The sequence below is a fragment of the Alosa pseudoharengus genome, unplaced genomic scaffold (assembly GCF_046254945.1).
Source record: "Alosa pseudoharengus isolate Yale_2024_CS ecotype anadromous, Long Island Sound unplaced genomic scaffold, YU_APseudo_1.1 YU_APseudo_1.1_scf_16, whole genome shotgun sequence".
NCBI classification, from domain to species: Eukaryota; Metazoa; Chordata; class Actinopteri; order Clupeiformes; family Clupeidae; genus Alosa; species Alosa pseudoharengus.
The window spans coordinates 19,362,073-19,385,793 of record NW_027468630.1 but is presented as its reverse complement, the minus strand read 5'-3'; the positions used below and the strand labels follow the sequence as shown (position 1 = coordinate 19,385,793).

At 43.1% G+C, this 23,721-nt stretch overlaps 3 protein-coding genes across 4 annotated transcripts in view; 1 reads left to right on the top strand and 2 right to left on the bottom strand.

The window, feature by feature from the left end:
- The window catches only part of efl1 (elongation factor like GTPase 1), a 68,529-nt gene extending 53,473 nt beyond the window's left edge, over positions 1-15,056 (bottom strand). For both annotated transcript variants that reach the window (XM_076287348.1, XM_076287349.1), the window contains exons 1-12: positions 15,037-15,056; positions 14,481-14,587; positions 14,327-14,394; positions 14,106-14,190; positions 13,877-14,010; positions 8,879-9,016; positions 8,545-8,777; positions 6,476-6,599; positions 4,322-4,401; positions 4,078-4,214; positions 3,643-3,765; positions 2,544-2,643 (exon numbers count right to left, since the gene is read on the bottom strand). In XM_076287348.1, the coding sequence (XP_076143463.1) occupies positions 2,544-2,643; positions 3,643-3,765; positions 4,078-4,214; positions 4,322-4,401; positions 6,476-6,599; positions 8,545-8,777; positions 8,879-9,016; positions 13,877-14,010; positions 14,106-14,190; positions 14,327-14,394; positions 14,481-14,571 (1,313 nt within the window). In that variant the 5' untranslated portion in view covers positions 14,572-14,587; positions 15,037-15,056. The remainder of the gene's footprint in view (positions 1-2,543; positions 2,644-3,642; positions 3,766-4,077; positions 4,215-4,321; positions 4,402-6,475; positions 6,600-8,544; positions 8,778-8,878; positions 9,017-13,876; positions 14,011-14,105; positions 14,191-14,326; positions 14,395-14,480; positions 14,588-15,036) is intronic.
- A 172-nt stretch (positions 15,057-15,228) lies between these two features.
- saxo2 (stabilizer of axonemal microtubules 2) lies at positions 15,229-19,252 on the top strand. Its single transcript, XM_076287347.1, has 4 exons — positions 15,229-15,297; positions 16,284-16,466; positions 16,573-16,775; positions 17,566-19,252. Exons 1-4 carry the CDS (start codon positions 15,260-15,262, stop codon positions 18,540-18,542), a joined length of 1,401 nt encoding a protein of 466 aa, XP_076143462.1. The 5' UTR covers positions 15,229-15,259; the 3' UTR covers positions 18,543-19,252.
- adamtsl3 (ADAMTS-like 3) overlaps positions 19,147-23,721 on the bottom strand; it is a 106,609-nt gene continuing 102,034 nt past the window's right edge. Inside the window, exons 28-31 of the mRNA XM_076287344.1 lie at positions 22,937-23,141; positions 22,561-22,670; positions 21,908-22,122; positions 19,147-21,343 (exon numbers count right to left, since the gene is read on the bottom strand). Coding sequence (XP_076143459.1) covers positions 21,225-21,343; positions 21,908-22,122; positions 22,561-22,670; positions 22,937-23,141 — 649 coding nt within the window. The 3' untranslated portion in view covers positions 19,147-21,224. The remainder of the gene's footprint in view (positions 21,344-21,907; positions 22,123-22,560; positions 22,671-22,936; positions 23,142-23,721) is intronic.

Below are 23,721 nucleotides of genomic sequence, written 5' to 3'. Positions count from 1 at the left end.
GACGGCTGCTTCCAATGACTCCACTCTGTGCACATGCACCACTGTCACCCTGGCCTTTCAAGTCACAAGTCATTTTGGATCCGTAATCACATTAGCATGTTGCAGTTCAGCACGCGTCCGACAAAGCCACTGACATCCTCGGAGATTTATGAGGCACGTACAGTAAGTGGCGGAACTCATTTAAGACTGTATCCATGTGTGTGTGTGTGTGTGTGTGTGTGTGTGTGTGTGTGTGTGTGTGTGTGTGTGTGTGTCTGTGTCTGTGTATGCGTCTCCCACCCCAATGAAAAAGCAGGCTAACCCTCAGCTACATCAATCCATCATGTAAGATGTATCAAGCCCTGGAGCTTGCCGTTTGGGTCCATTTGCTTTGATGGGGAAAAAATGGAAAACAGGCGATTAAGGAGGACGGGCCGGCCACAGACAGGTACTGTCTGGCAGAACTGGAGATGTTGAGGCGGACGCAGACACTTTACAGTGGCGAGGCTGGGGGAACAGCTTCCCTTGAGGAAAAAATAGCAAACAAAAAAAAAAAAAAAAACAGTAGGCGCCCCAGTCAGAGAAATAAGGCACTTCAGCATGTCCCTACTGAGCAAAGACCAGAATTATTTAGTTTTAAATCAGCCCGACATGTTAGTGAGACTGTAAGCGTCAACGGGATCCACCCACTTGCTTTCGCTGAGAGAAATGGGGTCTTTCAAGAGCAGAAGGATGTCAGAAACCACAGACATATTTTTTTTCTCCCACACCGCCACCCTACCCCATCCCCTTTCTCAACACGACGGCTCTCCAGAACAAAGGCGGTGTTCTGCTGGCGGCCAAGGCTGGGTGGCCGGTCAGCAGTGAGCCGAGTAAACACGCCGACTACTCCATCTAGTGTCTGCCCTACAGACCCTCGCCGATGACTCATGCTGAAGAGAGGGAGGGGAGGGATGGGGAAAGGGACTCGATGGAAATGCAGGCAAGAGCGTCTTCTCAAAGAAGTGTTACACTCAACTCAGTCAGAACCAGAAAGTCTTGGCTTTCTATAGCAGCCAGAATTAAATTCAAATCCCTCACTCTGGCCTATAGGACACTTGCTGGATCTGCACCTTGCTACAGTATCTTAATTATATGATCCAGCTCTATGTTCACGACTCCTCCACTGCGGTCCACTGATGAGCGTCTGCTGCGTCGGCCTTCCACCAACACTAAGAGGTCATAGTCAGGAATCGTTTCTTCTATGATGCCTTGTTGGTGGAATGAATCACCTAATGCTCTTTGTTCTAGCAATAGTTTGGGGATCTTCAGAAAGTGCCTAAAGACCAACAAAGTCATTCTCCTTACAAAGTCTCGATTTGAATATGTTTACTGTAATTCATATTCTGTTCAAATCTACTTCTAAAATTGGCATTTTTTATTTAGGCTACATGATTTTACTTTAAACTACTAAATTTAATATTACCGGTAAAGTAATGTTTATTGAGGTCATTGTAAGTTGCTTTGGACACTGTGTCTGCTAAGAACTATAAACATCTACTGAGACCTCTTAGAGATGTGTATTTTCAAATCTCCTGTCTGTATTTTCTTTTTCAAGATAAAGATTAAAAACACAAAAAAAAAAATCTGCACAAGTTTTGGCAGCCCTGTGGAAATGAGAGATTTAGTTGACTTTTGAAGTGAGAAAAGTAGATATAGCCTCTGCAATAAATCTTTTGTTGTGAACAACTCCAGTTTAGCATGAGATTACAAGCCTAGAATCGAGTCCTGCCACTATCATATCTCATTATTTCCATCATCCCCGGCATCAGCCGGCAGACTGATCCTGGATCAAAGCTGCCATGTGTCTCAGTGTGTGTTTGCCAGTGTGGGCAGCTGGCGGCCGGCGCTGGAATGAGAGGGCCGATGGCACTGGGGCTGGATGTGGGGAACGGCTGGATGTGGGGAACGGCTGGATGTGGGCAGCGCTGGGCCCGGCCTCACAGGCCCCCTTTCCCCAGTACGCCCCTGCCCCTGCTGCAGATCAAAGGCCACTGGCTCACTTTAAAACATCCGGGAGGCGGGCCAACGCACGCCGCATGCAGCCACCGCCACCACCTGCACCTGCACCCAGGCTCAGCTGGGCGACTGACACGTCTGACACACGGAGATGTCTCAATTCATGGTTGCATACTCATAAATGCAAATATACCACACACACCCACACACATTCCACAACAAAGTATGCTTATGTTGTACTCAGACACACAGACACACACAGACACACACACAGACACACACACAGACACACACACAGACACACACACAGACACACACACACATATAGAGGACACAAATATAACAGGAAGGATTTCATGGAGCAAAAATGTAAATAATCACTGAGTCAGTCTGGCAGGAGTAAATGAGCTCTGTTGTTATTGGGCCCGGGGAGTGTGGAGAGACAGACAGGGCTGCTGAAGTGGGAGACGTGGGCACTGAATGAGACCGCAGGGGCACACAGGGACAGGGACGAGGACCCTCGGAGGCTGTCTGAGCCGCGGGGCGCACACAGATCACTCACGTACCTCTGCTTGTTCTGCGGCAGCGACCTGGAATCCACGGCGAACATCTTCGACACAAACACAATAACCGGGGCCGCATCTTCGTTGGAGCACTCCAGGAAGGCTTTCAGGGAGGAGGGTGAGAAGAGAGAGAAAGAAGGAGAAAAAGACAAGACGGTGAAGAAATCAAACAGAATGAGAAACCACGGCATTCTCCGAGCTTTCTATTAGGTATGCGCAGGCGGCAAACATTTCGCCTTCACGGCTGTTTTTGTGACTGTAGCCCAGCATGAGCACTGGACAGTGTAGGGGGAATATCAATGTGAGACCGCGCGCACATGGAGGTGAATCTGTAATAAACCCAAATGAATGTCGTGAAGAGGGGAAATAATACATTTGATGCCAGTTCAAATAGAACACGGGCTCTCCTGCCAACAATGCAGCCTGCAGCCAGCTAACATGAGCCACGGGGTGCTGCCTGAACACTAAGCAGGGTGAGAGGAGAGGGGACTGGGGAAAAACAGATGGGAGTCGGGGGGGTGAGAGAAGCCTCTGGTGGATGAATCTGGAGTGCTTTGGAAAGACACAGCGCCTGCCAATATCGCAACTTATGGCCAGATTCCGAAGTTGCCTCGGTGGATGGAATTTCGCACGGGGGTCTAATGAAATAAAAAGGCTAAAGGAAACATAAATACCGTCATAAAAGTCCAACATGACACGAGGCCTACTCCATGAGACCATGAAAGCGCTGGTCTCATGCCCCCCAACCCCCTCCGCCCCCACTCTCTCCAGAAAAAGATCAAACAACCTCTCTCACACAGGTGCTGGATACCAATCCAACCTCCTGCTGGGGCAGCCAATGAAAATCACTCTGCGTGAATTCTGTGACAATGCACTCCGACTACATTTGTGCATTAACAGTGCTGTGTTCATTAAAGCTATACGCACATACGCATCTGTGATGTGGATATTTACTTAACATTACTCGCAAACTCACTCCGCAGAGATGAACTGGCTCTGAGTGTAAGAAATGAATTACTGGTAAATGATATTGCATCTCATCATGTGCATGACATTAAACTTGTCCCTTGAACCTTAAAGTTGAATAGCTTTGGGGGCTGACCTCTCTTGAGCTCCTGGGTCTGTTCGGGCAGTGAGTCGAAGCGGCGCGCTCCCACACTCATCAGCTTCTCCACGCGCTCGGCCGCCATGTCCAGGGGGCTGGGCAGCTTTTCACACACCATGGCTGCGGGGCATCGCTGTTAAGGCGCTTCAACCAGGAGCCATGGCCAACACACTTACTGCCGAAACGACAGGACACACGAGCAGTCGGAAACAAAATAACATGGACACAGCAAGCTGCGTTAAATTATGATTATGACCATACCAGCATTTCCATACATAAAAACACACACACACACAGACACACACACACACACATACATAAAATGCATTTTGGATTGGATTTAATGGTAACAAAAAGAAAGTGCAATGACTAGCAGGCATTGGCCACATATGGAACAGCTTAATGAAGTGACTCATGTGAGAGGAAGGATACAGAGCACCGCCTGGGACAGTGGCAGCCACTGGCTGCAGATGGCGCTCAGGAGCACTTTGGGGTCCGAGTGGCGGAGGTCACGGGCGGCCACCTTCACCCCTAGAGAGGTCACCACCTTCTCCACCTTTTCCTTGTCTCTGTGGACACAGTGAGATCGTCAGGTGTGGTGACAGCGCCTCAGAATAAAAAAAACAAAAAACAAATGAGGCTCTGAGTGACATATTACTGGCCATTTATAGCGCACCTTCTTGTGATGACAGCGTCGTACAAACTCCAGATGTTGTCAAGGACAAGCTGTACGAAAAGAGCCTTTTTCCCTTTGGACTGTGAAGGGAGACGGAGAAGAAAGCCGTCAATGTCCAGCAGCTGTTCAAACAGACTCAGTCAACATACATCATATTACAGGGGTACGTACGAAACCCAGGAAAAGTGATATCTTGTGTGTGTCAATAAAAAGACAAACGCCAATCACACAGAGCCTTCCAGAACCACATATGTGCAAAAGCCAAAGCCCACAGTCTGCCATTTCGACTTCTGTCAGGAGGCTGGACATTAATTGCCAATGGAAAATGGCTGGCATTTCTAGAGCCAGCACTTCTGTAGTCAGTCACGCGTTCCTAAAGCTCTTTACCAGTAAAATCTTACTCACCCCGCTCACAGCTGAGGCAGCCTATTCAAGAGCAGTGTTTGGGAGTGTTTGAGGTTGCGCGCATTGCGGAAAGACACCCTGACATGAGGTCAGGGCAAACTAGGGTCTTACTGGGAGCCCACTGATTACTGGTTCTGCATTTAACCTCTTCATTTGAAGCTGCCTACTGCCAGCACAAAAAATATCTCTCTAGGTTGCTCATCCACGCAACGCAACTGACATACTGAAAATCAATGGGAGTGTGAGGGGGTCAAGCGTACAGGCGGTGAGGCGTAAAGGCTGCCGACCGTTTTGATTGATTGGTCTGGGGGAGACGTGACATCTGACAACCTTGCTCGCCGGTCATTACTGTACAGTTCTAACAGGCGTGCAAATGTGGTTGTGTTTATCCTGCAGAGTTCTGGCTGGAAACTCATTTGTGTCTCTGACACCCACTGAAATCGAATACACAATGAAACCTACCAATGCATGTGAGAAAGCTCATTATAACTCTGGATCCATTACAAAACACAAGAATGATATATATATATATATATATATATATATATATATATATATATATATAAACTAATGACTAAAATAAGCAGCCAACTTGCATATCCATTACAGGGAAGTGTAAATGCAGATATTCGGCCATGCAAGAAGCAGCACATCAAGGTCGATTATATCTAGTTTGGGCTGGCCGTCTGAGATACAGTAGGAAATGCCCCTCCTGTCAGAAAGTAACAGCAGCAAGAGAGCGCTCCTACCTAAGCTGCTGTCTGGGGGCTCAGACTGTGGGGGTGGGTGGGTGCAGCGGAGCGGTGGAGAGAAGTGTGTGCGTGCGTGTGTTTGTGTGTGTGCATGTATGTGTGTGTGTGTGTGTGTGTGTGTGTGTGTGTGTGTGGGCGCCCGCCCACCCGCAGGCATCTTCCCACTCAGTGAAGAGGCCGGTGAGTGTGTAAAGAGGAGTCCACTTCCATAGTGAAGTCGGCGTTACTTTACATTCATTACGGCCGTAGATGGCACTTGAAGCAGTGAGCCAGCATCAGCGGCAGCGCCAAACCACTTGAGATTGCCAGCACAGCGGGGGGTCCTGGGCGCAGCCAGCTCCTCTCTGATAGGCTGTGGGTTACAAAGCCATCCACTTCCACGGCACACACCGCTTCAAACTTACCAGGAAGGGGACCATAAAGAGGTAAAAACGCCAACCTGACTCCAACTGGGTGAACTACAGAGTATTACAGACGTAGGTGTACCACTGTTATGCCTACACGCCTAACACTTCCCTGGTGCCTTTATGTTGCCATACTATATCAATGTAGGGTCAATGTCATTGTTGTGGATAATAAGTAAGTATAAGTATAAGTTTGTATACTCTTTTGATCCTGTGAGGGAAATTTGGCCTCTGCATTTATCCCAATCCATGTATTAGTGAAACACAAACAGCACACAGTGAACACACAGTGAGGTGAAGCACACACTAACCTGAAGCAATGAGCTGCTTGCTACAGCGGCACTCGGGGAGCAGTGAGGGGTTAGGAGCCTTGCTCAAGGGCACTTCAGCCGTGGATGTGGGCATAGCAGAGCAGTGCTCAACCACTTCCCCCGCCCACATTTTTCCTACTGGTCGGGGATCGAACCGGCAACCCTTCGGCCCGAAGCCCTAACCAGTAGCCCACGGCTGCCCCACTAATACCAAATAACCCTCGAGTTAGTTAACAGAACAACACTGTTTACGATGAGGCATTACACTATTTAGCCATTTACCTGAGCTCCCTTCATGATCCTCTTGGCTTTGAGATTGAGGTAGTAGTCTCCCCACAGTGTCTTGAGCAGCACATCGGAGCGGATGCCCATTTTCTGACTGTACATCTGGGCAAACTGATGGATGCTAAAACAGAAAGCAAAAATATGTGTGTCACCACCCCAACACCATTATCTTAGACCTGGTCAGCGTGATCTCTCGTCGGACTGAATCATGCCTAAACCCACACAAATGTCTACCCAGCGGCGGCCTTCTAAACTTCGGCTCCAGGCTACCGCCATGTGTTCATTAGTGCTTACTGGAGACGATAACAAGGCAAGAATTAACTCTGACCACCTCCTCGAGCGCGGCTGCTCAGTTAGCGGTGCCACTGACTCATGTGTGTGCGTGGGAGGCGAGAGGAGACATGTCTGTCACTTCCACGCTGCCAAGACCACATTCATCAAAACGTCTACCATTCATACCAAAGCTGTCATCAGGCAAAGCCACTGAATGGCCCTTGGAGACAGAAAAAAAAAATCCTCAAGACTTTTTGAAGTCTTCTCTACTTCTAGCAGGATCGCTAGTCTCCCAAGGGGGTGGGGGAGGGGGGGGGGGGTTGAGGAGGAGGAGAAGGAGGAGGGGAGCAGGCAAATTGTCTTGGATGTATGACATTACTCCTTTACTTAATTGCCATATTTATAGTCTTGCTGTAATCAAAATGACAGAGACAGGCTTTTATAAAAAATTAGATCTCTTTGTTCTTCCCATCCATGTGTCATCTTCATAGTCTACCTAGAATGGGCCCGCACACAGACAGTGCAGTAGAGAAGCCTGCCTCTCTCTCTCTCTCTCTGTCTCTCTGTCTCTCTCTGTCTCTGTCTGTCTCTGTCTCTCTCTCTCTGTCTCTCTCTCTCTCTCTCTGTCTCTCTCTCTCTGTCTCTCTCTCTCTGTCTCTCTCTCTCTGTCTCTCTGGAGGTCATTATGCAAGCCCCTCTCCAGCTCCAGCCAGCTAAATGAGCCGCTCCGGCTGCCTCGCGCTGACCTCGATTGAAGCAGCCCAGCCCGCCGCTCCTCTGCTCCGCTGGCTAAAATAAAACGCTGCCCTCGTGTACCACACACAGGCTCGCTGCTTAAAAAGTTTTTAGTTACTTAGACAAAAATGGAGTCCATTAGTGTCCTCTGCTTGTGCGTGTCCATCCATAAGGGCTTTTATCTGTCTGTTAGTGGAAATGCTTAATTGTACTTGAAAATGAAGAGGAGGGAAACGAAAGTGCCAAATTCACTTATGATAAATAACAGAGAAAGCATAGCACTACCCTCAGCTCTGAGTACCATCTTCAAATCCAACACTAAAAGGGTAATACTAAAAGTGCTACAATATTTTGGTAAGGACTTTAGTCTCTGCCATCGTGTGTGCTTTTTCACCTTCATTAGTAAATGTAACAAAGCTCTTGTGCACAAATAAGCATAGTATTACCACATCTGGCGCTACAGATACACCTACATTTAAACTAAATCTGTAACAATAAGATCAGTGGAGTTTCAACCTGGCATCTCTTTGCCAAGAGCTCCACCTTGTGGATCTTTTGGAAATGACTACACCATGCACAGAACTGAAGATAATATTTCACAACCAGTATCAAGTAGGGAGAGAGAACACACCTATTCCTGATGAATGCCTGATGAATGCCTGCATATCCGGTTGTTAAGTCATGATGCAACAATGTGCAGATCATTCTTTTTTTTTGGTCCAACTGCTCTTAAAGCCGCTCATTCTTCATAGACAGTAAAATAAAAAAAAATCTTTTTTTCAGAGTAGCCTTTAAGACAATTGTCATCCTATTACTCACTTGTTGCCTCAACCTTAGCCTTGATTATATCATCTGGCTGCACAGGTCCAGTAATTATTCTATTAGAGGTAAGTGATTGAGTTTTACCCTCACTAAAATGAAGGTGTAGGTGACAAGGCTTACAGGTTGTGAAAACCAGCTGGCTGCGATAGTAAATGTTTTTGGACGAAAAAGCTGTGAGGCCCGCGATGTCGGAACTTAACAACCGGATACACCCAGATGTGTAAGGAAGTACATACCAGAAGCCCCATCCATCTATGGCGCTGGCAAACACCACGTTGCCTTGGTCAGGGGAGAAGTAGAGATGCGAGTCATCCGTCTCCTCCAGGCCGGCGCTCCAGTCGTACACCTGCTCCCCGCTGCTGTTCTCGTTGACCGCAGGCTGCTGGGCATGGGCTTGGGCCTCCGCCTCCTTCTCCGCTCGCTCCTCCAGCACTTTGGACGTGAAGAGGGATCCGGTCACAGCATTGACCTGGAGCGTGGAAGAACACAAGAAGCCGTTGAGAGGTTACTGATGGGCGATTACGGTTCAAGTAGTGGGCTGACTCAGATGGGGAAACAAGCAATTCCGACCTGTTCCAATATTTTCTTCAGATGTGTGTGGGCTTCTTGTGCGGTGAGTTTCAACTCCACAATGAGTCTGTCAATTTTATTGATCACTAGAACAGGGCGGATGTTTTCCAGCCAAGCTTGCCGTAAAACTACTTGAGTCTGCATAAGAGAAAATCAGGGGAGAAGTCAGAGATTACAGTATCTTTAAACACTATTGCAATCCACTTTACTTTTATTACACTTTACTTCACCAAAACAAAAATTACCTATGGTGTTAAACACAATGGTACATCCTGATATATATATATATATATATATATACATACATACATACAGTTAAGAACAAAATTATTAATTTAATAATAATCATTTAATTCAATATTCATTTAATGCTGATTTTCTCTTTATCAATATGTTTGTTCTGACTGAAAATGACACTGTCACATGCCAAAAGTTTGTAAGACAATGTGGGAGAAACATGGAATTAAAAAAAGAAGAGTTTTCATCTTTTTTTTAACATTTTTGTGAAAATGAAAAAAAATGTATACCCTTTTTAAATAATCAATGGAAACATCTTTATTTTCATTCACAACTCTCAAAATGGTTCTTACAACATCTACCAAGCCTCTCCATGTCTCCACAATGATTCTAGACCACACCTTTTTAACAGCAATCCGGGTTTTCAGTCAGGAACGATTATTGGCCATCACTCTGGTCTTGTGCTCACTTTTTTGACGGATTGAGGTCTGGACTCTGGCTCTGCCACTCTAAAATGTTGATATTGTTCTCATTTAACCATTTCTTGCCTTGTTTGGCTGTATGTTTTGGATCATTGTGTGGTTTAATGGTCCAATGATGCCCATTGGGGCAGGTCTCTCGGCAGACTGCCTGATCTTTTCCACCAAAAATCTCAATGTAGCCCCTTGTTTTAGTGTTACCGTTTACTTTGAGAAGTTCACCAGGTTCCATTGTCTGAAAAACACCCAAAACTAATACATTTCTATAGCTATTCTCTACATTGTGGATGGTGTTTTGGTGGTTGAAATTTTTACTCCATCTCAAAATGGATCACTTGGTCATCTTGGATTCTGATAATGGATCCCTCTTCTCCAAACACGCACAACTCAGCTAAACCTTTATAAGGGCCTACCTGGACAAAGAATTTTGCTTTCGCTGGATTGTTTTTTGACCCAGGGACATGGCCTGAGATTGGCATAAAAAAAGAAGCATTACATTCCAATGACACCATGTCCATTTCAATTGAGGGGGTTAGAAAAGTATTTTTTTGGGATTTTCTTCAACCAGAATGGTGTAACTATATCTGACAAAGTAGAAATGTTAAACTGTTTTAATGAGCATTTCATTTCTTCTGGGTTTTTGTTTGATTCTGTTGCCCCTACAGTGTTGGAACCTGTAAATAATACCTTTACTACTGCCGGCAACACTTTCAGTCTTAGCTCCTTCTCTGTTGCTGATGTTCATAAAGCCCTAAAACAATTAAATCCTCGAAAACCTGCAGGCCCTGATCACTTAGAACCTTTCTTCTTGAAATTAGCTGCAGATATCCTAGCTGAACCCCTGACACATCATTTTAATCTTTCACTGGTCACAAACAAAATCCCCAAGGTATGGAAGTCTGCTTATGTTTTACCACTTTTAAAAGGAGGTGACCCAACCTTGCCTAATAATTACAGACCCATTTCAAAACTTTCAGCATTGGCCAAAGTGTTGGAATTTTTGGTTAGTGAACAAGTGAAAGAGTACTTAAACGCTCAGTCAATTTTATCTAAGCATCAATCTGGTTTCAGGACTAAACACAGCACTATCACTGCTGCTACAAAAGTAATTAATGACATAGTCAAAGCGCTTGATGATAAGAAACACTGTGTCTCTATTCATTGGTCTGTCCAAAGCGTTTGACACTGTTGACCATAACATACTAGTTAATAGACTGATCAGTATAGGTATGTCTCAGCACTCTGTGGGCTGGTTTGTCAACTACCTCACTGATAGGACTCAAGCTACGCAAGTTGCAGGCCTGATGTCAAAATATGCATCAATCTGTAAAGGGGTCCCCCAGGGCTCCGTTCTGGGCCCACTTTTATTCACTATTTATATAAACTGTCTGGGGGAGAATGTACAACATGCATTTTTTCATTTTTATGCAGATGACACTGTTATTTATTGTTGTGCTGCTACCATAAGGAAGGCATTTGAGCACTTGCAAACTGCTTTTCACAGAGTGCAAGCACAGCTTTATCAATTAAAGCTTGTGCTTAATGCTGAGAAGACCAAAGTAATGGTCTTTTCAAACTCAAGGAAAAATAAGTTAGACCTGAATATTGTTACCAATCAGGGTAAAATAATTGAGATAGTTTCATCTTATAAATACTTAGGATTTTTAATTGATGACCACCTTTCTTTTAAGCTTCATATACAGAACTTAGTGAAAAAGTTGAAATTGTAGCTAGGTTTTTTCTTTAGGAACAAATCTTGTTTTACTTTTTCTGCCAGAAAAAGGCTGGTCGATGCCACATTTCTTCCTATTATTGATTATGGTGATCTGTTGTACATGAATGCCCCATCAAAGTGTCTTCAGATGTTGGATGCTGTGTATCATGGAGCTTTAAGGTTCATTTCAAATTGCAGACCCCTAACTCATCACTGTAAACTTTACTCCACAGTGAATTTGCCCTCTCTGTCAAATCGCCGACTTACTCACCTCTATATCTTCATATATAAGGGCATTATAGGCAGGCTTCCATGTTACATATCTGAATTTCTTTCTTTTACACAGAGTACTTATGCCTTAAGGTCTCAGAACACTATTTTATTGAATGTACCTCAAGCCCGGACAGAGTTGTTCAAGAAGGCTTTCATGTTTGCTGCACCTTCTGCTTGGAATGAACTACAGAAAACACTCAAACTACAGTGTCTAATTTCCTTAAATGATTTTAAAGGTGTTGTTAAAGCCATAGAACATGAGTCCATCCAGTGCAAATGTTTTAATTAATGGTACTTTTATTTAATCTGGAATGCACTTGAGTTGTCTTGCCTCTTTTGTGTTTGTTTTGTGATTGTGATGTGTAACTATTTGTTCTGCTATCTTGGCCAGGTCTCTCTTGAAAAAGAGATTTTATATCTCAATGAGACCAACCTGGTTAAATAAAGGTTATAATAAACCAGGGAGACCTGGTGACCTTCTCAAAGTAAACGGTAACACTAAAGCAAGAGGCTACACTGAGATTCTGGAGGAAAAGATCACGTAGTGTGCCAAGAGACCTGCCCCAATAGGCATCATTGGACCATTAAACCATACAATGATCCAAAACATACAGCCAAACAAGGCAAGAAATGGTTAACAGAGAACAATGTTAACATTTTAGAGTTGCCCAGCCAGAGTCCAGACCTCAATCAGTCAAGAAAGTTAGCACAAGGCCAAAGTGATGGCAAATAATCGTTCCTGCCTCAAAACCCATATTGCTGCTAAAAAGGTGCGGTCTACAATCATTGTAGAGACATGGCGAGGCTTGGTAGGTATTATAAGGGCCATTTTGAGAGGTTTGATGGCAAATAAAGATGTTTCCATTGATTATTTAAAAAGGGTATGAATAATTTTGGACATGCCATTTTTCATAAATATGTTAAAAAAGATAACAATTATTTTTTTTTTGTAGTCTTACCATGTCATTGTTTTTATATTATTGATTGAATGGACATTATTGTTTTATTATTGCTTTTTCCCTCATTTTAATTGCTTATTTTATTAGGCTATTGATTGAATTGATATTGTTGTTTATTATTACCATTCTCCTTATTATATTTGACCAACATTCTAAACTGTTCCCTGTTCAATTTTAAATATTATGTTGTTTTGTATTTGTGTGTCGCTTTGGACAAAGGCGTCTGCCAAATCCATAACCATAACCATAACCATACATTAGGCTGACACATTTTTAACCAAAGCGACTAACAACCTAGTAAACAGTTTAAGTTTTAGAGCAATTCTTTCAACAATTTTAGGACAATTTAAGAACGGTAGAGTACATTAAGAATAAGTGCATCAGTGAGTGCTGTTTTTAAACAGTTGAGTGTCAGTTCAAAACAAGTGGTAAGTGCTAGGATCAGCAAGACTTGTTGTAAGTAGTGCTATGAGAGGAGATGTTCTCTAAATTAAATTTCCCCTTGGGGATCAATAAGTATCTATCTATCTATCTATCTAAAGAGCTGGTTCTTTAGGAGTTTTTTGAAAATGGAGAGGGATGTACCTGCCCTTGTAGGAACTGGCAGTGTGTTCCACCAACGAGAAACAACAGATGAGAAAACTTTGGATTGGCCTGAGCATACCGGTGGCAGAGCTAGACGTCGTTCGTCTGAGGAGCGGAATGGTCTGGAGCATTCAAGTAGGTGGGAGCAGAACCGGAGACTACTTTGTAGGCAATCGTTAGAGCCTTGAATTTGATGCGGGCCGCCATAGGTAGCCAGTGTAGCTGGATGAGCAGCGGGGTAACATTGCCCTTTTGGGTTGGTTGTAGACCAGGCCCGCCGCCGCGTTCTGGATCATCTAAAGGGGTTTCACTGTGCAGGCTTTCAGTACTGCATGGTTAATGCAAAACTATTACAAGATAGATCAGTTCTTAAATGTTAAAAGTTTAATTGGTACAGTAAACTATGATAATGAGCAGTATTCCCAGGCACAAAACAGCAGGGTGGGTGTTGGAGGGAGATTTTGCATCGTGAGGTGTTGAGTATGCAGAGGTTCATATTGAGATTTTGTGATCATCATTATTATTGACAACTAGCTGATTTAATTTAAGAGTTGTGGTGAAAGACTTTAGCACTGCAGCAATGGGAAACTTAAAATAATGAATAAAAGAGGGAATTGACTAAACTAAAGCAACCATCAAGATTATTCTTTTATACCTTCCTAACCGTATTAATTTTATTTCTCAAAGAAGGCTGAATCTGTGCCGGTTTAATCTGCCCAACCACAGACCACAATCAGTAAGTGTCTAATACCTGAGGACACACTCCTTCCACTGCATCCACCACCACAATGGCTCCATCACAAAGCCTCACTGCCGTGGACACCTCCGAGGAGAAGTCCACATGACCCGGGGAGTCAATCAAGTTGATGAGGTATTCATTGTCGCCTAGACAGCCACAATAACACAAGCAAGCCTAAGTCAAAGGTTATCCATATAAAGTAGCACGACTAACATACTGACCGTTAACAGAAATAACTTACCAGAAGCATATTGTAATGAAATAGCACTGGACTTCATGGTTATCCCCCTGATCTGCTCATCCTCTCTGCTGTCCATGTACCTTAGCTGGTTGTAAAATCAATACATTTTAAACAATCACGGAGTATGCTGCAGAAAAATACTTTACTGAACCATTTATACTCTCTAAATTGGCAATCAAATGGAATGTGTGCAGTCATACATCTCCATCAAACAAAATTACCTTTCCTGCCAGGCGGCTTGATATGATACCATTGCTAGCAACCAAACAATCTGCCAAAGTAGTTTTTCCTGTAAAGAGAGTGCAACTTTCTTTCAGGCTTCTAAATAGGTGCATTCTTACATTTTAGACACATTCAGACTCTTAATCCACTTACCATGATCTACGTGAGCTAAGATGCAAATGTTTCTTATGTTGGCAGTTTTCTTCTGCAACTGAATTATTTTTTCCAAAATCGTATGCCCCATTGTTCACTAACGTCACCTGAAAATCAAAACCACAGAATTAAGAAATCTACACCCACCCCTTACAAATTACTGACATTCATTACTATCATAGTCTGTAACTAAAGTTAACAAGTTGTCAACACAAATCCGGGTTTAACCATGCTTAATCCCAGAGCATGGATGTAATGAGCATTTCACACGACATTAAAGTACTGTTAATTTACTTTCTCCCCAACTTGTAGAATATGACCCGTCAGGCAGGCAGCAAGCAGCATGACAATCAAGATAACATTGACGCTAGTTGTCAAATAGGCTAACTGGTTAGCTAACAAAACAATGCTAAGTCATTTTAATCAGCGTTAAACTTCACCAAACTCTCCAGATGTTAGACAGGTAAAGCAGTGCATGGCTGAACATGTACAGTAACAATTTAATACAATATTATAAAAACTATGTGTCACGTTCGGACAGAACAACCAAACTCACGTTGTTTTCGCTTCCCAGGAAGTGACGGTATACAACTTGAACTTTAGCCTGTGCACGTCACACACAGCGTTTCCTAGAAACAGGCTATCCAAACGTTCCACGGTTGCTAAGTAACATAGTGCTTCTATAAGAACTCTGGCAGAGTCAAAACTTCAGTGACAGTAGGTTGGAAGGGGCAAAAGTCAGGAAAAATTTACTTCTTTTATTTAAGAAGTTAAAGAAAATGACACGGCGTTGTATTTGTCAACTCTGCAGCTGTGGGTAAGATTTTAAACGATGTTCTGTTATTTGTGGCCCAGACAATGATTTTGTTGAATAACTAACAGGATGATAAATAATTAGTGATGGTGTGTTGATGTGGTAACTTAACACAATCTCAAAGTAGGCTAACCCATCGATAACTTACCATTCTCTGACAATAAACGTGGAAAAGCGTGGAAATGTAACTAGTGCAATTTAATATACTTTAAATAGGCCTAGTGTTTGTGTGTGTATTTCGCCCAATTGATAATTTACTTGCTTGTTGGTGCAGCTTATAGGGAGACTTACTTGATGTTTGTTTGTTTATGGTTCTTAGCAGACGCTTTTGTACAAAGCCACTCACAATTACATCATAAACATTACATTAACATTAAAATGATCAGATTCAATAGTCAAGTCATATGGTCTTAAATAACAACTATTAATGGAGTACCTGTACTCAAAACCTTCCAGCTGCTCAGAAATATTAGAGTTTCTGACCATAAGCTTAGGCTACTGAGCATGCCTGGTTTTGGAGTGGCCTATAGCTAGCTAGCCTATGTACTACTTGCTGGATGCCCATTTATTGGCCTACCACACCTTGTTTGATCAGTACACACAAGGAGAATGCCACTGGTTAGTAATAGCAACTGTACCTACTAACAACAGCTAATTTTAGTGCTATTTATAGCAAGCAAATAATTGCTCCACAGTGGATTGTCAAAATGACTACAAATGCATTTAGAAATGCAAACTGTTTGGTAATGTTTGAGAGACACTACTTGTGGACTTGGTATTTTAATTTATTTTAATTATAGTTATACTTTTGAGTTTGCCTAGATACTTTAGTAAAGACAATATGTTTCTTTTATTTTACATTTGTTGAATCATTGTCATTCTATTACCACATACCGAATAACATACTGTACTGGCACTTTGTATTGCAGATTGTAACTGTTTGCAAAATCATTTATATAACTACATTTTAAACTAAACTTTTTTTTCAGACGCCACCGTTGCCCCCATCCACCTACTGCACTGCACTATGGGAAGGGGAATAAAGTGTGTGTCATCACCGAATACACAGAGAAGTACCCTTCCTATGGCCATCAGCATCCGACTCAAAGCCTGAAACCTAAACGGGACTTTGAGGGTAACAAGGGGAAAATGGATGGAACCACCACATTCAAGTAATCTTGAAAAGTTGGATTTTATTGTGCAATCATAAAATCCCTGTGTGTGTGTGTGTGTGTGTGTGTGTTTATGTGTGTGATTTCATCAGTTTGTTATTTTCAGGACGGATTATATTCCATATGAAGTTCTCCCGCGCCCTGGTCGGCAGAAGGCTGAGTACAAGCCCAAACCTGGTGAGATAGACATGGGAACCACCTACAACCAAGACTTCCCCTGCTATGAAGTGAAATCAGTCCCTCCTACCAAGCCCAAACAAAGATCTCATGTGGCATCGGGTAAATTGGACACTGTGCCCACTTACAAAGGTAACTTCAGCAAGTTAAATTTTATTGGGTTTAGCATGTCACACCTGGTTGACTGGCTTTGGTATCTGCTGATATTTCAGAGCTCATCTATTTACTGTTCACTGTTTACTTCTGTTTACTCTCATTGTGTTGTAAATATGTTGACACTGTGCAACTCATGAGAAGGTCAGACTGAGTATTCCAGTTGGTCTCAATGGCAGTTGCTCAGTCAGCTCAGCTAGTTCAGTCAAGGAAGTATCCAATCTGGTCAACCTCATTTTACACATTCAGATTAGATTTCTATACAACTGACAGACTCAGAGTTTTATTACACCCTGTTATTGGCAAACTCTCATATACTATAATAAAAACAATGAATGCATGGCACAGAGTTCTATGACACTAAATACTTTACTTATTATACCTATACTTACTTGTATGAGAAGAGTTCATAGTAAAATACAACACGTAGATCGTACTCCATACAAGACACTTCACATTATATCATAAACTGACTGGTCACAGAGCTGTGTTATGTTATGTAATCAACATATATTTATATTGGACTCTGTAGGTAGTAGGTACTATATGTAACAAACAAACTTGAATTCAATAGATATGTTTTCTGCTTTTGTATTAGCCAGTTTTTTTTATGTTTTATCAAAATGTTCTGCCTATCATTTCAAAATTAAGTAGTAAAACTGTCTTAAATTATACTGTTAAATTATACTGTTAATTCCTCTTGGTAATCCTTTTAGGGTGATGACAGCTTTTTCTGATTCAATTAAAAATGTGAAATGTTCTTCTACAGAGGATTTCCGCCAGTGGGAATTGTCAAAGAGGGAGCTCCGAAAGCCAGATGTGACGTATCATCCTCCCTCAGCCAAATTTGGGAACTTCACCACATTTCAGGATGACTTTGCTCCGAGGGGCCTGGTGCCACGAAAGAGCTTCAAGCCCTCCAACCAGCCCAAGCTGTCTGACGTGCCCTTTGACGGGGTTACCTGTAACCAGCAGGCCTACGTTGCCCACGCGCTGGAGCCTCGTTTCTCCAGGCCACCCAAGGTGTACCAGCGCAGCAGTGAGCCTATGCAGGGCCTCACCTCCCACAAGCAGGACTTCCAGGGCCTGCCCGGTGCCATCACCAAGAGCTGCAAACCCGAGAACCCCAAGGCCGCCTCGGACAGCCCCTTCCAGAGCAGCACAGAGTTCCGCGACCGCTTCCAGCAGTGGCCAGTCGCCATGCCCCCACGCCACAAGACCCTGGAGTATGTGGCTCCCACCGCCTCAATGGACTTGACCACCACCACCAACACGTATTACACCAGGCACAACATCCAGCCCTATGTGTCGGCAAAGCCCTTCGCTCGGCCTGCCCGGTCCTCCGTGCCCTTCCAAAGCATCACCACCATGAAGGAGGACTTCAAGCCATGGGGGTCGTGCAAGCAGGACATCATCAAGAAGCCCGAGGAGATGCACAAGGCCACTGGCAAGATGGAGGACCTGACCACCTTCAGGGCCCATTTTACCCAGCATGCACTGCAGCCAAACATCAGCTTCAAGCCGCCCAACGCAGCCATGCAGAGGGACGTGCCCATGGAGGATGGGACCATGTACAGCACCGAGTTCACCCCGAAGAAGATCAACGTGTGTCCAGCCAGCTTTGGCAACCCTCCGGGGTACACGCTTGAGGACAACGATGAGCGCGGCCACAAGTTCTTCCGCAAGATGCCCTCTCAGGAAGGAGTAAAGATGGTCCAAACCCAGGAGGCAGTGGCCGTCAACTAAAGAAGCTCCAAACCCAGGAGGCAGTGGCAGTCAACTAAAAAAGGTTACCACAATGGTGACACCATGAGGCTCATTAAAACATCTAATTTTGCTTCTTCCAAATGTTTTGTGTGAGAGATTCAGAAATATTTTACTCGGTATAAAGGAAAGGTAATGATGCATTGTGGAAATATAAGAATAATCAGTAGATGCACATCTGATAGCAGAATTGACATGTTGATTACTTCTGACATATATTGACTTTTAACATATTTCATGAGATTAAATTAAGATAGTCTAATCTGTCAGCCCCAAATCACTGCTATTTGATAACATGACACTGACGAATCAATGTGCACTTTTTCAACATGTATTGCCATCACACAGAATTATGTACTTGAAATGTTTCCACTTTTGAAAGTGAAGTTTATAATTGTGGGTGGTTCCATAAACAAGGCTTAGAAGCAAACGGTATTATACCATTAAATGTATATGATTTTCATTAACAGTTATCAGTTGCCAAATCATATGAAAATCTAGTTAAATGAAGAATCAAATAAGTTGACATAAATTAATGGCACTTCACTTTTTTAACACAATAATGAATTTAAATAAATCTATTGAAAATTGTTTTATTTTCTCAGGTCATTAGCAGTTGTGATTAGCTGTAAGCGTATGCTGTAATTGTATCCATGTTATCTTCTCCAACAGTTACTATGTAAAACACATTATAAGGGCAGTATCCATGTTGACTGGTGGTGTGTATGTAAAATTGAGTTGTGTATTTAATACATTTAAACATTTGTGAATGTATTAAATCCATGCGTATAAAATTAAAGAAACATATATGACATTAATAAACCACATCAACAAGTGCTATATGCAGGGTTTGTACTATAATCTTCAACACAGGCCTGGCCAAAAATATTACAACCTATACACTTTTTACAAATATCTTTATGCCCATATTTGGTATATAGTAACATCCCTAATTATGTGTCCAAAAGTCTTGGAAAGTTTCTTTTGTTTTCTTCAACATAAGTTAGGATTCACTGAAGGACACTATGTTCTGCTGTGTCCACAGAGCTATTTCCCACACAGGCTTGACCATTAGTATACTACAATTGATCCTTTGGCCTTAAGCCCCTTTTGTGGTGCAGTCCTGATGGTTCACCAAGCCCTTTGGTCAGGAATGAAACCGTTAAAACTGCTGTCACTTGGTAGGGAAGATTCTAATGATATGGTGGTACCATAAAGTATTATGAATCATTAAAAAAAACACTGAATTATGACTTCAGATCATTCCAAACTTGTCTATTAATGTGCAATGCCAAAAGAGGACATCTTTTGTCATTTTTTCTGTTACAAACATTGCAAGAGAACTCATTGCAGGTAAACCTAAGTGCAAAATAGAAGGGGGATTTTTTTAGTGCTTTACAAGATGTCTGTTTTGAGGGACTAAGATTACTTTAATTGCAAATTAATACCAATAGAAATTATCCAATGCAGAACACAAGGTGTCTTAACAACCAGGATGTTTTTGACAGATACTCTTCAGTTAAGGGCTTTTAAGGCTGTGTACATGTCAAGTTCTCTGTATGCATATTTTAAAAAGTGAACATATCCCAATATTTTTGGCCATGACTGCACAATACAGATAACTAATTCATTCACTAAATCAAAGGGTAAGAAAATAAAGTAAAAAAAAAAAAATCTACACTCAATTTACACAATATTGCACTTAAAACACAATATTTACAAGACATATTTTACAATGCAGCACACTGGTACAACACAGTAGAAAACAAATCTAAAAGATCCACTTGGCTTTAAGAAGCACTGTAACTACTACTACTACTACTACATCACTGGTTACCTCTCAACAAATTGATGGGGGACTGAAAAAATGTACATATATCCTTTCTGAGTCCAACAAGAACACATCCCTTCGTAAGTATTCTCATAAGGACTTAACTGTATCCTGTCAAAAGACCTCCACATATAAAAATAAATAAATATTTCCCCTGCAATTGCCAAGTTTTTCTTAAAGGTCCATTGATCACATTTGGATATTCATCATTCAACCAAGTGATGTTTTCATATTCACAGCAGCGTCTTCGTGCCTTATATTTGTACCCACTTAACTCCCTTCACACAAGTGAATGGTCCTATAGGATTCTGATCTAAATCCAGACCAGGTTTAGATACAACTACAGATGCATTTGTTATAAATACAAATAATACACACAGAATATTAATGTACCACTACTGAGAGATTGTTGTCAAAACATTGTTATGGTAATTGCTTCTTACAAAAGAATGGAGTAAATAGACAAAGAAATGTTTATCTTCTTCTGGTAATTGCTGGCCAGCTGATCCAATTTTACTAAGACTGCAGGCCAATTTTTTGTGGAGATGTTGTGGCAGAGCTGTGGTCAGAAGCACATTAAGTCAATATTTAAAAAAAAAAAAAAAAAAAGGTCACTCAGTCTGAGGATCCGAATGCGTCCAAGCCACATAAAGATGTCCAAAACATCCTCTTCAAGAATTCAGTCAAGTCGCAGGGGACTTGTTTTTGTTTTGTTTTGTTTTGTTTTGTTTTGTTTAAACGTTCCCATCTTTTCAGGTGTGTCTTTCCAGGCCAGCAGCTGAATATTCTAGAAGCATTTTGACTTGAAAGTCTCAAGGTCTCAGTAGTGAACACTAGATGGGGTGTGTGTCCACAGAACAGGACTCGCAGCATCTCTGTCTGTACAGCTCCACCAGACACAGCTGAAGACGTTTCACTACCGCACAGTAATGGGTGGTATCCTTGCATTCACCTAAACATAAAGAAATAAAAGGGTCACAGACAGATCATCACATGTGCTTCAACTAAACTAATAGGCATTTCATACAGGTACTGACAGTGCACAGTTACTTTTGACAGAGGGGTGGTGCCACACTAATCCACTGCCAATGCGTCTCAATGGCCAGTTGCAATGCCAGACATTATATTATAAAACCATGTGCGGGGCAATTTACCGGTATCAGGTTTTATAGGGTATTTCTCCACTTGAAAACAAGTAAAAGGACTCGAGTGACACTTAAAGTGCTTCACACGACAACATGAAAGGAGCTCGGCTGAAGAGGCACCAGCACAAAGGCTACTCCACACAGACACATGGTGGGCATGCCAGATATGCCCTTATTAAAAGCTGTGAGGGGACGCACACGTGTGTGTGTGTGTGAGAGAGAGAGAGAGAAAGAGAGAGTGTTTGTGTGTGTGTGTGTGTGTGTGTGTGTGTGTGTGTGTGTGTGTGTGTGTGTGTGTGTGTGTGTGTGAGAGAGAGAGTGTATGTGTGTGTGTGTGTGTGTATATGGTGGGAAACAGAACAGGATCTTACTGCTGCAGGACGTGATGTTGCAGTGTTGCCAGGACATGGGGCGCCGTTGCCAGGTGCACTGCTGGTCGGCCAGGGTCTTGTTGGTCCGGCGGTGGACACACTCCACGCGGCGCGACTGGAACCCGCTGCCACAGGCCACCGTGCACAGCCGCCAGGGCCACACCCTCCAGTGGACGTCGCACGCATCTGACGAGCAGTTTTGCGCCGACACCGGCCTAATAGGAAAGAGTGGCGGCAGTCAGACATCAGTCACTACAAGTCAAAACAAACATCTAAAACATCTCCCTGACAGAAAGAAGTTTCTACAAGGAATGCAAACATCTATGTGTCATTCAAATGAGGAAAGTGAGAATGTCAAGTCAGTCCTGAAAAAGTCAGTGGGTTGTTTTGTTTTGTTTGGGGAAATGCTGCAGGGCAACCGATGTGATCTCAGATTCAATTTCAGATTGACTCCGAACCCACGGCAACGGGAGTGCATGGGCCACGGCACGGAATGCATTAGAGAGCCTCTAGATGCGCGTGGTGGTGTCCAATGTGAGGGGTATCGGATTTCTCACTGCAGCATCGCCCTGCACAAATCAATACTTTCTCAACGCCGAGCAGCCGTGCTGCATAGAGAATGTGTTTGGCGGCTGTGGGATCCAGGTCAGCACCTGTCTTTGGGATCACACGATGTTCTGGGGCTGGCTGAGCTGTTCAGATGCTTGCACATCACTGTTCGGCTCTGAGTGGCCACGCCTGGGCCCAGGCATCGCCCTGTACACTGCAAAAGCAAAAGCACAAAGACATTCAAAGCTTTTAAAACACACCACTGGGGTTGGTTTTATGATTGTTTGACTGAACTACAACCTACAATTTAAAGATCTGTTATCCCTAATATTTCTCCAACGGAGACTTTAGAATGAAACCAGTAATGACAATATTTCCGCAGGGACTCAGCAATACATGAACAACATTCAATCAATTAATTAATCAATCAATCAATCAATTAGTCACAACAAACTAGAACGGAGGAGCACTGTGATTTACCTGACCCCATGGGCTGGTCACCCACTCGGCGCAGATGTCAGTGGCGCAGTCCTCTCGGTCCACAGGCCGAGCAGACACCACACAGCTGGACGGGGGCAGAATGCGCACCGTTCCCGCAGCCTCCACCTGCTGACACGACACCTGCCTCTGCCTGAAGCCACGTCCACAGGTGGAAGAGCACCTGGACCAGACAGTGGACACCCAACTGCAAAAAGATACCAATGAAAACACACAAATACCTTTATGTGTCAATATAGGATTGCATACTGTATACAGTAAGTTCATGCAAAATGCTCCACAGTAATCATGCCAGACTTAAGTGCTGAACTCACTCCTTCACTGAAAGTAAGCAGAGGTCCAAAAGTAATTTCTCTGTATGGCTAACATGTGCAAACTAAACACATTCTTGTGCAAGATGACTTGTGAAACTCCGTATCCGCCATGACAGACATGTTATTTTTTCAAAATGGTATTTTTACTGCTAGTCACCGGAGGCCGGCCCAAAGCACACGTTCTATCTCGAACATTAAGGGTGTCAGTTCTCATATGAGGTTCTGAGTTATGGGATAGAGCAGGTTTTGGGATTGGTCAGGCGAACAGGGGCAGCAACAAAGACCCGCTTTGTGTGAGGATCCCCTGTTGATAGTTCGGAGAAGACACTAAGCAGTTTCGCAGACTGAGTTGATCTTTTTGATTAATGGTAGAGCCAGTGTGCATGGCAATAATCAGATGATGTTTTTGGCATGGGCAGGGACGACAAATGAAAAATGTTTCCTTTTTCCCAT